This window comes from Acinonyx jubatus, chromosome A3 (genome assembly GCF_027475565.1).
Source record: "Acinonyx jubatus isolate Ajub_Pintada_27869175 chromosome A3, VMU_Ajub_asm_v1.0, whole genome shotgun sequence".
In the NCBI taxonomy this organism is placed as follows: Eukaryota; Metazoa; Chordata; class Mammalia; order Carnivora; family Felidae; genus Acinonyx; species Acinonyx jubatus.
In genome coordinates, this window is record NC_069388.1 from 77808998 (window position 1) to 77824768 (window position 15771).

The 15771-nt window shown below is 33.6% G+C and overlaps 1 protein-coding gene across 5 annotated transcripts in view; it reads right to left on the reverse strand.

Annotated features, from left to right (window-relative positions):
- The window catches only part of USP34 (ubiquitin specific peptidase 34), a 248246-nt gene that overhangs the window by 108639 nt on the left and 123836 nt on the right, over positions 1 to 15771 (reverse strand). For all 5 annotated transcript variants that reach the window (XR_008289340.1, XM_053200642.1, XM_027072388.2 and 2 more), the window contains 5 exons: positions 12816 to 12905; positions 10428 to 10523; positions 5320 to 5402; positions 2709 to 2863; positions 1617 to 1730 (listed from right to left, as the gene is read on the reverse strand). Coding sequence is in view for 4 of the 5 variants with exons in the window: in XM_053200642.1 (XP_053056617.1) it covers positions 1617 to 1730; positions 2709 to 2863; positions 5320 to 5402; positions 10428 to 10523; positions 12816 to 12905 (538 nt within the window). In the remaining variant the exon portion in view is untranslated. The remainder of the gene's footprint in view (positions 1 to 1616; positions 1731 to 2708; positions 2864 to 5319; positions 5403 to 10427; positions 10524 to 12815; positions 12906 to 15771) is intronic.

The following is a 15771-nucleotide window of genomic DNA, read 5'->3' on the forward strand; positions in this document are numbered from 1 at the left end:
AAATTATGATAAGAGCCTTGGAAGTTTCCTCAACTACTGAAATATATCTCTATTGGTTCTAAAACTACTTATTTATAAAGCAGTTAACTCTGTGTGTGTGGAGGGGGCATAATGTTTCACTCAAAAGTTGTGACTATGTAGAGGGAAAAACTCAAATCCCCACAACATGTTATAGGTGAATAAAAACAAAACACACATAATTAGCAGAAAAAAGTTTCAATGCTTTCATCCAACTTACTGTGACAAAGCCACTGCTTGAAGATATTCACAGAAAAATTTTAAAAATATGCTAACCCCAAATGTCACTTAAATTTATGATGTTAAGTATGAGATGACAAAGAGAGTGTTTTCACTGAAAACAGAAAAGGTGGAATCAAAATTCTCAAAAGTTGGGCAGGCTGAAGCAAGGTACCCTTCTGATAGGTAACTGAACAGCCTCAGCATTCATATCATCACTTAAAAAGCAGTATTACCTCAAAATTAGAATATGAATACTTAGGTAAAACAGATCTGTCTGGTTGCCTGAAATTACCAAGTTGAAATGTATAAAAGTAAGAATTAAGACCAAAATATTAAAAAAAAAAAAATACTATTCAAAGAAAAAAGGTAAGAAGATCCTATGAAAGCATTGCAGATCCAATTAAAATTATTCTTTACCACACAGGTTAACATCAGTTTTCCCTGTCTTTATAAACACAGCCTCAATTTCTAATGAAAATTCATGAAAAATGAGAGTAGATACTCTCAATCAAAGCTAGCATTAATAAACTGGAACGTCCAATGAAGACTTCAAATAATTAGTCTGTATTAGAAGAATCTAAGAATTAATGCATTCAAGAAAACCCAGAAGCCACCCAATGAGGCAAACAGAACAGTAAGCCAGAAATAAGTCTAGCAATTCATGAGCATTCATGAAAGGATGGTCATGCCTCATGGTCAGAGATGATTTAAGGTAGATTCTATTTAGTGCTGTCCAAGAGCAAGTAAAAGCCTGGCAACAACAAATGGCATAAAAATCAGATTTTAGACAAATCAACCTTCAAACTGACAAAACTACTTGATTATATTATCTAGGAGCTTTTAGAGGACTAAAAGAACACTCAGATTGCCTCTTCTGCTCTAAGGAATGTGTAATAAGTTATCATTAAGCACAACCAGGGTTACCTTTGATAACAAAAAAGTCACCAAATCTGGTGCACCTGGGTGGCTCAGTCAGTCAGTTAAGTGTCCGACTCTTGGGTTTTGGCTCCGGTCATGATTTCATGGTTGGTGACTTGGAGCCCCACATCAGGCTCTGCGCTGACAGCCAGAGCCTGCTTGGGTTCTCTCTCTCCCTCACTCTCTGCCCCTCCCCTGCTTGTGCTCTGTCTCACTCTCACTCTCTCAAAATAAATAAACATGAAAAGAAATTGTTAAAAAAAAAAATCACCATATCTGCTTTATAAAGCTTTTTAAAACCAAAAGATAAAGCTTTTTAAAACCTAAGAATAACAGTCTTCATAGGTAGTAAATTCTCTGCTTGGTAGACTACGTAAGATAATTCAGTAATCTACTTTGAGAAATAAAAGAAAAATTCCTTAAGCTGACCTAATAAAATAACAGGTCTAAATCCATACCTCAGAGTTTGAACCACCATCATAGGCACTGGTCGCCAGTCGAGCCAAGTTACAGAGATGCTGAAATAGGTTTAACCCAGTCATGCTAATTGTTTCAGGTTTTAGCTGGGGCATCTAAAAAAAAATTTTTTAAGCTAGTTTAGTGTGATGATTAATGCATTTTATTGAATTTAGATTAACAAATTTAATTTAGCAAAGTTAATTTTATTGAAACCACTGAAGAAGAAAATGTATCCGCTCAAATTTTTAGTGCTGATTTAAAAAATTAAAATAGATACTAATTTAATGAAAATTTTATTCAGGTCATAATTGAAACCTAATATCTGTTTCAATTTTTAAGATATATCTACAACTAGCTCCAAATCAGAGGGCATGAATAAAACATTTTATCACTTATTGTATATCTATCCTATATACATTCATTAGATGTGTAGCTACATGTACAGTTTGTGTATAGGTCAGGGATTGAAATGAAGATACCCAAAGGTCATGTGTAGCTTTGTAGTATATCTATTAAGTGATTTAGTTTATACGTACCAAAACTCATTCATATATATTCAATTCTACCACAGAAGTAATGTGAGATTCTGCAGTCTATGTAATCTCAAAAATAAATATAAAATAAAGTCTAGTGCTTTATTATCATCGTTTCAAAATTAAAATGGAAATTCATTACCTGAAACAACTGTGGCATCTGATAAAAAAGAACAAAAACTGGATAGAAAAATATCTTTAATAACGTGACATGACAGTGCTTCCTAAAAATGACTTTCTAGGAATCTACAAAAAATGTGGAGATTGGCTTGTATCTCCCATAGGACTGGCTAAAACCACAGCCATTTAACTAAGGAAGATTCAGAGAATACAGCTCTTACTCATATTCATATCAATATAAAGACTATAGAGGATAAAATTAAAGTAAAACCTAAGTGGCAAAATTATGTAAGGACTGCTGAAAAACAGTACATGTCTATTTTAAAAATTTGTGTCACAAGAGGAAAAAATGAACATTACAGAATTTGTATTTCAAGAGATAAAAAGGAAATGTGGAAAAAGAACATAAACAATAAAACTGTCAAGAAATAAAATTACCTTCTCCAGGAAAAGATGTTTGTAGGTTTCCATTCCCATGGCATGTTGATCTTTACTTCGAACTTGATTTAAAAACCAATGAAGTGCATCATCATAACACTCAGAATCTTCTACTAAACAATGCCATAAAATGTCGACTTGCTCTAAACTTAACCCTAGATAAAAATTACAAATTTTGAATCATGGTACATACAATGTTTTAGTCCTAATTCAATGTACTAGAAGCACCACTATATGCAAAAATGTCAAGGAGATATTTTATAGCATTTTATAAAAATTATCTTACAAGAGATTTCACACAATTTATGCTTTCAAAAGGCAAAATATAAGTAATACGGACATACCACTGTATTACAATAAACACGATAAAGGTGAGGTAATCCTCAAAGTTGAGGAGTCAGTTCTAAGGTTTAAGGGTTAACAGTGCACACACATCACGTTTAAAGATCATTCTGTGCACATAGAAGAGAAACAATAAATATCAATGAGCATTATTTTTGGAAACGATGGGGAAAAAAAGGATCTGTATGATGAATAAAGCAAAATGTAATTGACTGCCTAAAAAAGAAAACAGCAACATGTCAGGGTATTCAATTAGCTGGGAAGCCAATGTAATGAAATGAAATCTGTGTGGTACTTTGACCCAAGTATTAAATGATTCCAAAGTCTGGCAGGAAGAAGGCAAAAGAAAGGCTCAGAACCAAAAAGAAGGTATTATAAGCAATCACAAATATGAATGTGGATAAAGGAGAAAATCTGAAAGGGTAGAATAAAAGCATCACAGGGATTTTTAAAGTATATCATAAAGGGTCCAAAGCCTGGGTTGCTCCCGAATCAGAAAGGATGGGAAAATACGGTACAATCATAAGAAACCTCTTTCTTGGGAAAAGTAGATGAGATCCAGAATAGAAAAAAAGGCTTCAGAAAATATTTACCTAGTAGCAGTATCAGTCTACAGAATCTGATCAGAAAATAGGTATCTATCAGTTTCTCACATAACCATACAGGTTGAAGAATTTATACCCCTGGGAGACAATATTAAAAAATAACAACAAAAAATCCAGAACCAACTTTAGTATCTAATTTAAAATACATTCAATAATTAAGAAGAAAAGAGTTGTAAAAAAAAAACAAAAACAAAAAACAAAAAAACAGTATCCAGGTTAATTACAGTAAACTATATGATAAAACAGAAGTGTATTCATAAATGACTGAAATCACCAATTCACATTCAATAGGCAATGCATAAGATTTTACTAAATTTTTTTAAGAAAGTAGATATTGGTATATTAAATCAGTATTCACTCACTGAATATAACTTTGGAATAACTATATCATCCCTGAAAGGAACTGTGCCAATAAGAGAAGAACAATTAATCATATGGGAGAACTGAAGTCTTCGCTTTGATTCTACCTCAACAGTAACTGTTTTAAGACTATACACAAAGAATCTACACCATGCTCCCTGAGATGGGAACAGCAAAATAAATAATTCATTATTCAAATACTGATAAGAGTAGTGAATGGCTTCCAGTGAGAATCTATACTAAATAAACATGAAACTTAAAGGTCATATGAAATTATTTTTGCAGACAGTATCTGTCTTGGTCTGACTTATCCATGTATAAGATTGGTTTTTTATATTTTACATTATTTATTTCTTGTATATCGTCAGTCATAATGGGTATGATAAAAAACCTAACAATATGAAACAAAAGCTTCCTATCAAAAACAGGTGTCTTCATTTTATAATCTTGTGGTATCATTTTAGTGGCATTTGTTACAAAGAGCTTAACTTGAAGAAATTAAACAGTAAAATAAGCAGTGTATCTCAAGCATAGATGTGGACTTTAAGAGAGCCATAATGACACCTCTCAGCTAGCAAAACACTTTGTAACAGTTTGACTATATTAACCATAGCTAAAGAAAGGGAATGTCCTAACCCAAGTTTGGGTTGGTTTGTGTTGACATGGACACACAGAAAAGAGTGTGGACGGTGAAAAATAACACAATCTGTCTAGCAAGAGAAAACGAGCTCTGGCCAAAATAAATCAAGCTTCCTCTTCTCTTCTGAGAACATTCAGCATGTGGATTTAGATATGATCCACACCCTGGATTTACCAGGCTAATTTTTAAGATTAATTTTTAATGAAATTGAATTTGAGATTAATCTAAGTAAAAGGAAGGTCTTCTAAATGTCTCTATCACCCATGAAGCCAAGCAAATTTGGGTAAGATTACCTCTAATAATAATACATAGACAGTGGCTGTTTCTAACGAGAGTGAAAGAAGGATTCTACAATTAAAAGAAATAAAAATACAGGTACTCCTAAACACAGTATCTTCTCCTACCCTAAATATCTTGTTCTTGAGATGAGTTGTTTATCCACTGAGAAACTGGCATTTTCAGAGACTGAAGCAAAAATGTGTCAGGGTCACGCTCATATTGCCATACATACTGAGGACATTTGGTATTAAGAATATGAATTAATATTAATTAATCACTACAGAAATCTAAAGGCATGAGCACATTTAACTCGACTCTTCCAAGAGTCAATACAGACCTAAAAACTGATTAAAAGACTGATTAAAAGACTGATTAAAAAGCTTACTGAAATGATCAGGTGATCCCAGAGTTGAAAACACACAAGTCAAGAACTGAAGTCGAACTTGAACTTCGGCACTATGGCTGTACCTATATTTAAAAAGTCATTAAAATAATTAACTGAAAGATCCTACTTCTTAATTATTTTTAAAGATTTAATGGCCCTAATCTTAAATTATACCGAAGAAGTAAAATTCCACTTTTGTATCATAATTATTAAATATTTTAGTTACACTTGACCCTTGAACAACATGGGGTTTCGGGGTGCCAAACCCTATGTAGGTAAAACTCTGTATGTAACTTTTGACTTCCCAAAAACTTAAATGCTAATACCTTACTGGTAATCAGAAGCCTTGCTGGTAACATACACAGTTGATCAACACATAGTTTGTATGTTATATATGTATTATTATATACTATATTCTTACAATAAAATTAGCTAGAAAAAAATGTTACTATGAAAACTGTAAGAGAAAATACACATACAGTACTATATTCATCAAAAAAAATCTGCATGTAAGTGGACACATGCAGTTAAAACCCGTGTTGTTCAAAGGTCAACTGTATATAACTTTGGTTATACAAAAAAAAGTCATAAAGCCAAATGGTATGTTTGAGATTTATGTTATTTAATAAATTATAAAAATCTGCAAACATTAGAAAACATACTTTTAAATTAGATGAGAAAGTTTGTAAGAATGTAACAGTGGAAAAAAAGAAATACGCCATTTTGAAATTATGCAATATGCACATAGATTAGAATATTTAAATAAAAAACTGCATCTCCATCTAAAAATTGCATGTTTCATTATCACTGTCCCGCCAGTGATAACACTATATTCCTTAAACAAGAAATGCTTAACGAATATCAGTTCCATAAATCCAGTTCATAAAGAATGCAGCTAATACAAAATTGGCATTTTTGAATGTTACCTCAAATCTAAATGATTATAATTCATGTGCACAAAATCAATGGTTAATGTAAGAACTGGAGGCTTGTTAAGTTGGTGATTTCACATGGTTCTCTGGGAATTCAGTTTGTAAGCATACGCAAAGAAACAGTATTTTAAGAAGCAAATGTTGGTCTGTGAGGGAGGAAGGGTGGGTAGAAGATGCTTCTGAAGCAGTAGTCAGGGGCCAGACTGTGGCCAGCCTGAAATATCAAACAGAAGAATGTGGTATTATTCTGGATGGAAAAGGAGGTCGCAGAAGAGTGTTGGAGGGGAGAGAGGACTGACATCAGGTTTGCATTTTAGGATTCCTTTACCAACCCTGAGAACTGTGGTAATACAATGCTCTAATTCCCACAGGCATCTGAGCACCCAATCAATGAAACTAAATCAATCATGAGGGGATTTATTTACTTATTTATAAATAAATTTATTTATTTATAAATTTATATCCAAGTTAGCATAAAATATAGTAATGATTTCGGGAGTAGATTCCGATGATTCATCCCCTATACATAATACCCAGTGCTCATCCCAACAACTGTCTTCCTTAATGTGCCTTACCCATTTAGCCCATCCCCCCAAATCAATCATGAGTTCTTCTCTCTCTGTTACAAATCAAAGGCTGGTTGTGGATGAACTGTCCCAACTGCTTTGCCAACAAACAGCAGCAACCAGTCTGAGCCCTGATCTATATCCCAGGTTAGAGAGAGTCAAAGAGCTTAAATCAATTTCCTATCACCTTCAAGCAAGTGCAAAATTTTAAAAGCTTCCCAAATTAGCTGGTTTCAAAATATCCTACATTCACTGTTCAAGTTTAAAGTTAAGGTTTTCTAAGGTTTAAAGATTAAGTTTGGTGGATATACCTTTGCTGTTCCTTACTGTCCCATGTTAATGTTGGCAAAGAAAAGATCAACTTTTGTGTCATTATTGTCGTAGTGCCCTTTGTGAAGATGAAAGTACATGTGGCAAGATGGCTGGGTGGGAAGGAGGGAATACAGTAAGCAACTCACAGACCAGAATGCCATCCAGATAAAATGCAAGAACAGCTCATAACAGCTCTCAACCTTCTACTAAAAAGGACAGATTTGATAGCAGAAGGCTTGGAGTACAGGTTCAAATTCGAGTTGTATCATCCATCAGTTCTGTGATTTTAAGTAAGTTACCATACTTCTCTGAGCCTGAGTCTGGGGGGGGGGGGGGGGGGGGGCATTGGTCACAGACATAAAGGGGAAATGAAGTCTTGTCCTGTACAAAGTGCTTTCATTTCCTGAATACTTCCTTCTTCTATATATACAACTCAGAGTAACGGACCCAGAACCCTAGAAGGCATGGACCCAGTCCCTTTGTCCTCTCTTCTTCAGGTTCCATAGTAGAGCCACTGGCTCCACACTTCAAAGGACTCTGTCTGCTCTGTCAGGGTCTCACTGGCTACTGATATCGCCAGCAGGAAATTTCTTGAGATGCAAAACAAAGATAGTATTAATACAGAAATCTTCTCATGGGCATGTCCATGGCTTCTGACATTACAGGAAATATAGGACAAAAATAATCTCCCTAACAGCATGAAACTTTAGCAGCAAACTAATACCTTAAAAAAAAAAAATTGTAGCCTCAATATTGATGCAGATAGATTTTCTCGAGAGGCCACTGGATTTGAGAAATATGTAACATGTCTATTTGGGAAAGCTTTCATACCACAAGAATCTTTTCTTCCTAGGCGACCATCTTAGAACTTGCCTACTAAAATTCCTACTGAACAATTAGAAAATAATGGGCCACAAACTCAAGAGATCAGTATGCTTTAACAAAGGGTAGCAAATGTACAACTCTGTTCTACAGCCTGATGGAACCAGGGAGTTCTATCAAAACAGGCCAGACAACATCTCTCTATGGTTTTATTCTCCTTAAGATGTCAGGCAACAAGGCAGACTGGAGGATTGGAAGGATACTGTGTACCCTAAGTATAAAACTCATCTCCAGAGAGCACCACTCCACTATTTACCTTTTTCACCACAAAAGCAATGCTTATATGATGATCTACCTATCATTCCACTAACAAACTGAGCAACTTCCCTGTACACAATGCTATGAACTATCAAGACTTAGACCTGTGTTTATTTTTTGGCACTTAATGTTGGACCTTCTCTTTCTGAGGATGATTCACCTATGTCTTGTCTTCCACACGCCTTTCTTAAGCCTCCCATCCCTGCTCTTCAAGCCCACAGGCTTATAGCTGTGGTGAAAGTTCTTTTGTAACTTAGTAACAAGTAACTTGAATTCTGTCTCCTAAAGATGCTCAAGATGTGGGTCATGTGTGGTTTTATTTCTGCTTCTTGTTGTTGTTGTGGTTTTTACAGATCTATGGAGATGCTCAGATTCAGGAAACCATGATTATCTTCAACCTCTACTTCAAGAAGAATTAAAAGGAAGATACAGACTATGAAGAACACTTAGAATTTTAATAGCACTTAAAGACATGCATCTTGTGTAGAGATAACTTTGTAAACAAAGCTATAGAATAAATTTAAGGAGGTATTTCAGAAATAATGACAGGCTTATAGAATAGGATGTCTAAAAAAAAAAAATCACTGAGTAATAAAACAAGAAACATTGGCTGAGTTTAGATTTTAGAGTGCCAAAAATACTAGGCTGAAGAAACTGGAAATTTATTTTTTATACGGTGAAGAATCTAGATGAGGGTAAAGGGCAAGTTTGTTGTCTGTTTTATACCATAGTTTGTTTTAGTCAGGTAACTATACTTTATAGATACCTATGTGCCAGGTGCAACTTACTAAATTATTTCATTTAATTCTTAAAAAAACTCATTTGGTAAATAATTAGAGTCTATTAGGGAGGGAACTAATCAAAATAATGTCAAGCCCAGGTACTTTCTTCCAGTACTGTATTACATTCCTAATAAAAAAAGGATAAGGAATTAATGAGCATAGGGGAGAATGAGGCAAGAAGCCTGATCCAGAGGTTGGAAAATAGGCCTGGAACAGTGTCTGTGGGAATGTCAACTTGTGAAAAGACATGGGATATATTTTAGCACTAAGATAACTAGACAATGATGACAGTTATAATGCAGAACTCAAGAATATTAGAGAAAGCAGACTATTCCAGTATTTATAAAATGTATTTATAAAATGAATTATAACCTTGGTGCCACTATTTATAAAATGTGTGACCTTGGGCAAGTTACTTATCATCTCATAGCTTAAATGTTCTCAGTCTGCCTACCTCAAATGAGTTGTTGCATATCGTGAAGTTAATACTTAAATGGTATCTGGTACATAGTAAACATCAATGAACACTGCTATTTTTATCATCATCATCTCTCATGTTTGGAAATGACAGAGCAACACGAACAACAACAAAAAAGGCCCCAAAGTCTCCAAGTGTCAGGTGACTGAGAGGATGGTGGGACTCTGAAGGACATAGTAAAATCTGGAGACAGAATGGATTTATGGGGAAAAATAATTCAATTTTGGAGGTCAGTAAGTATGCCTTAAAGGTGAATGACTTTTCTGAACAGTCTGCTCAGTTTTCATCTATGTGGAAGTCTTCTACATCAATATTTTCTCAATAAATACTAAGGCTAGCTGATATTGACATTAAACTGGTTTTCTCAACTTAGCCATCAATCTCCACCAATTGACTAATAAGCAGAAACCTTCTGAATTTTACGTTTCCTTCTTGGCAGACATGTCCCTGTAAGAAGCTTTAAATACCATTATACCACTGAACCATTTCTACCAATTCTTATCCAAAGTCACATAATGATGAAATATTTTAAAATTTCAGCATCAATGCCCTAATATAGTAACACAAGGATATTGCTGATGGCGGGGGAGGGGGGCGGGGAGTTAATTTTTAATTCCTGAAAACAATGACTTTGAACAGAACTAAACAGTGAAGGTTAATCAACCCCCAAAAGTTATACAACCTACACGTCCCTAAGGGTAAAAATTATAAAAATAACGTTATAAAATTCTCCAACTAAAACAAAAAAGAGCCTTTCTTTCTCTTAAAATTTTTACAACTAAAATTTTCATCACATTTATTTACTATATGAAAGAAAAGGAATAAAAGTACTGGGACATTATCTTTCAGAGAAAAGACAATCAGTATTTAAACATAACTAACCTAGTTAAATACTTACAGCGCATGTTTTTGTCTTCCTTCTCTTACAGCTTGAATATAGTATACCAAATTATCAAAGAAAAGCTTCATCATGTTCAGTTCTTTTTCTGCCCACCTGTCCCAAATGAAAGCAAAAGTAATTTTAAAGGCATAGGGGAAGAGAATAAATCTATTCTAGGAAAAGAAAAAAATACAGATCTAAAAATTCTTCTAATTACCAAAAATTTACAGGTTCTATTTATATTTAAACTGTGAAAGATACAAAGCAATAGGTCTTAATTTTTATGAATTTAAAATGTCATTATTGTTTTTTAATCTCAAAATATTCAATCTCTATGAAGAGGATAAAATGTCTGACAAGTGTTAATTATAAATGACTAATGTGAGTTAATATTAAAAAATAGTAGGATTCAGTCCATACAAGAATGGACTATGTGCCTTGGTCATTATTTAGAATTTAGCAGAATGCCTGGCACAGAGTACACATACAACATAACCTTACTAAGTCACTTGATTTTTCTTTTTGTTATTGTGGAGTATTTGTTAAAAAAAAAAAAACAAACAGGTATTAAACTCCAAAATAACCTACAAACACTAGAATAAAAAAAGAAAAGTGATAAATACAATCACAGATCCCAGGGTCCACAGCATCCATAACTAACAGAATGTATTTCACATAATACTACCAATGTATCTGCTAAAATGTACGGAAGTATTAAAATTCCAAAACTTCTGATAAAATTTACATATTTTTGCCACAGCCCTCTTTTCAAAATAAGTTACTCTCGCCTTTACAATCCCTTGATGAAGGTGAAGTTAACACAGAAAACATCCAGTAAGCCTCAGGTTTGAAACCAGTTCCAATACACTTGAGCATGGCTTTAGGCAAGTAACCTAAGCTTTTGAAGTCTGTTTGCTGGTTACCCGAAGATTTACTAAGTGGATAAGGAATAACAATTTCCAATTGTAAAATATGGGCCATAAGAATTTAAGAGATAATATATACCAAATGTTGAGTGCTGCTGCACATAAATTCACAGGATTTTTTTTTGTTATTATTGCTGCCAACTAACCCCAGGAGCTCAGAGTTCTTTTAAGGGACCCACTGAAGATGTAGGATCCAGTCTTCAGGAGGGAAACCCTGTGAAATGCCATCAACTGAGCTTATTTACATTTAATTTAAGGACTAAGCTAAAAGGTTAACTCTATACACTTAGGTTCAGGTACCTGTTAAGTAACTGACCATACAAAGTTTCCCACTTCTATAAGATGTAATTCTTTGTTATTCCTTAATATAAATCTCCTCAAATGACATCTCAAATATGTCACCAACTTACCCAGGTTAGCTACAAGTAAAATCCCTTTTAATACATCAGAATTCTATCATTCAACCATTTAAAAACTATTTGAAGAGTCAATGAAACTAGATTCACATTCTTCTTATACTTAAAGTATGCTAAATGCTTTTCCCTATGCCTCTGTTAAGTATTTGAAAGACCTTCCATACACTTACAAATTAAATTGTCACTAGAGTCATACTATAATTGTCACTAGAGTCATATAATATTTGAAAGACCTTCCCTACACTTACAAATTAAATTGTCACTAGAGTCATACTATAATATTAACTAAAAGCAGAGGATTTTTTTTTTTTTTTAATAGAGGTTCAGGTTAAATAGATCTCATTTAAAAGAGCAAAAAACAGCAAGGGCTTTGAGGGCTTCATCCTATTTAGAACTACCATGAAGTCTTAAGAATTTTTCTAAATGATACTCACTTTGAAAGCAAACAAGTGCTGTTAACAGCTAATCTTGGATGTGAGAAGGAATTAGGTAAAAAGTTATCTTATTTGACCTCAAAAATGAATCCCTCAATAGATTTTTCCTAAAATCTAAATGTCCCTGAAATCTCTCCAAAAGTCTATTTTGAATAAAGCAAATAAACACATTCTTACAGATTAGTGAAATTCCTGTTAGCCAACTTTCTCAAGAATATTACCAAAGCTTGGATTAATTTCACATCAAACTACTTACCCTTGAAAACATTCTTTAACATTCATTAATCCTAAATTCTCTGGAAATGTGAAAGAGTAACAGGGTGGTGTCGAAATTATCCCTAACATGATGTAATGTCTATAATCAATTCCTAGTAATGAGAAAAATAAAAGGCACCCTATGTTGTTTATTTTAGTGTGTCTCTTGTTTCAGGAGTCCTTTACTTTGGCAGATATACTACAAAACTTCACCCTAAAATTAGAGCATTACTTGCTACATGATTTTTCTTAAACTACAAAGAAAACAAAAGACAGATTTTCTTCCTGATAGTAATAAAATATCCATGGGACTTTTATGACTATGATAATCAAACAAATTTTAAATGAATACTTTTGTTTCTTTTATTTACTTACATTGTAATCCAATGTGTATCATAACTGCTTCCAAACTGCTGAAAAGTACCAAACAACTTTGGAAGAAGACGAAGTGAAATTACTACTGATCTGAAACAGCAAAAACAGGTATTTATAGAGTAAAACAATTTTAGATACTATTGCTAATTCTAGCTTTTTACAGAAATTCAGCTATTAAAAATCTTAAATACAAAAGGACTTTAATGAACTTTACATTATAACTATATTTCTTATATAACATTGAAAAATTTTTCCTTAAAGTTTAAATTTATTTTATACAGTAGGGCAAGAAACCCATTTTAAAATCCCAATCTAAAATAAAGTAAAATACACTATAAATACCTGAGCAGAAAAACAAATGAAGAGCATTTAAAAACAAAGAATACTTTCATGAACAACAACGACAAAAAAAAATTAAGAAGTCATGGGTACTTGTGAGAACTTAATCAAGGAAAATAGGGACAAGCAGCGTAAGTAAGTTACCTAGAACAGGGCTTCTCAAAATTTAATGTGCGCTGATTCACCTGGAATTTTGTTAAAATGCAAATTCTGATTGGCAGGTCTGAGGTAAGAAATTCTGCATTTCCTTTTTTTAAAATTTATTTTTACTTTTTTGTTACATTTATTTATTTTTGAGAGACAGAGCACAAGTCAGGGAGGGGCAGAGAAAGAAGGAGACAGATAATCCAAAGCAGGCTCCAGGCTTGAGCTGTCAGCACAGCCTGATGTGGGGATCGAACCCAATAACCGTGAGATCATGACCTGAGCCAAAGTCGGACGCTTAGCTGACTGAGTCACCTAGGCGCCCCGGAAATTCTGCATTTCTAACCTCCCAAGTGACACTCAAACTGGTTTGTGAACCACATTCTGAGCAGCAATAATATAGAGAACATTTTTTAAACTATGCAAATTATCCTTTTCTCCTTAATTCTCACTTAGTATGATCTGCACCCAAGTTGAAAATCACTCCATTATGAGCCATGTTAACAATGGAAACAAACCATATACCTCAAGTATGAAGGAGCAAAAAACGGATTATGAAATTGCTCTACAACTTTAAGTAGATAGATCTGAGAGTGTTTATCTTCTGAAAGAAAGGGGTACAGGGAAGACAGAGATGCACACATCCCAGAAGTCTCAATAGGCAAGGAGGTCGGCTGCATGAGCCTTAAAAGAAGCAGGACAAACTCCAATGATATAGTGAATTTTTTTTAAGGCTTATCTTACTTCATGAAAAAAATTTTAAAAAGAGCAAAGTATGCCATATAAGTTAAGTTCCCCAAAATGCCTACTCTTTTTGAGAAGAGTACCAAGAAAATCAGAGTGTAGGGCTGCACTTCAGAATTGAAGAGAAACATGGTAAATACCAAGGAGGAGAAATTAGAAAAGAAAACTTCCTGTTTCTTTATTTTTTTTTTTTTCAAATTAGTTTTTGTTTTAAGTAGGCTCCATGAACCAACATGGGGCTTGAACTCACAACCTGGCTCTACGACTCACAACCTGGATCACAACTCTGGCTCTACCAACAGAGCCAGCCAGATACCCCAAACACTTCTTGTTTCTGAATAAAACCCAAAATTGGAGAAATGCATTATCTTTTTGCATTACATTGGGAGTACAAAGCCGTGTGTGATCTGACCCATTTCTCTTATCAGTCTAACGGAATTTCCTTCCAATTTTCCTCTTTATTATCCCTAGTGCAGAACTCCTTCCCTGGCTTTATTCAAGTTTCCTCAACTGTCAACAGAGGATGAACCCTGAACACTCTTCCACTGCCCAAGGAAACCTCTTTATTCCTTCCCAATTTTCTTTCATTCATCATCACCTAATGAATAATCCCTTATTTAATGTGTCTACCACTACTATGTGCTTGATGAGAGCAATGACTGTCTTATTCATTTAAAAACCCTGCGTATGGTGCACAATGAATATAGATTATCTAAAATAATGATCTAGCAAAGAACTTAAAGGCAAGATTTTCAAGGAAGGAGGAAGAGCAAGTGTAAAATACTAATACAGTCATGAAGGATGAGGACAGAAAAAAAATACCAACAGATGACGAAAGAAACAGCATATTAATAGAATGTTAAAGGATCAAAACCACACTGGTACAGATTAAGGAATACATAATTGAGTCATGGAGACAGTAAGTGAGTAATATCCACTAAGTGTCAAGTAAATATTCTTTAAATATTTACAAACATTTAAATATTTAAGTGTGTTTTTTAACATTAAACTTTTAAATATTTTTCAACAAGTTGCACAATAATGATAATTGGAAAAATGGACTATGGAGAATCAGGAGCAATCAATTTTAGATTTTTTATCTAAAAGCTCTTGACAAAATTTTAGAAACACTAAGATATAAAAAAATAGAATGAAAAGATACATATTAACTTGACCTGAGGTTTTATAAGCATAAAATCAGTAAGAGATATCACAAAGAAAAAAAAATTTCAGTCTGATTACAGACTGAAAATTATTAACATAGCTACAAAATTTTCATCTAAAATCACAAAAGCAAATTTCAAAATTGTCTGCCCAGTGATTTTAACAATGGTTTTAAAATACAAAGAAACAAAATCTAGAAAGAGATATATCTTACTTTAAGAAGACATTGACAAGTCTTATAGTGTGCAATAGGTATATATTTTCTGAAAATCTTATTATTTCTTGCAGTCAATGGTGTTAAAGGTTTAGACTGTTTAAATTTACTTTCCAAATTTTCTACAATAAACATGTTTTCATTTCATGAAATGTAATGTTGCCTGACAATAATGCATAGGGAGCCAGGGGTTGAGTGGATACTGGTTTAGATGAGTGGATAATGGTATGGTTCATATAACTGAATAACCAAAAATAGGAATGCAGAAAAATAGGACAATTTACAAACTGTGAGTTATCAGGGAGAGATTACATTTTATAGGACTAAAACATTTCTTTAAAAGTTGATCAG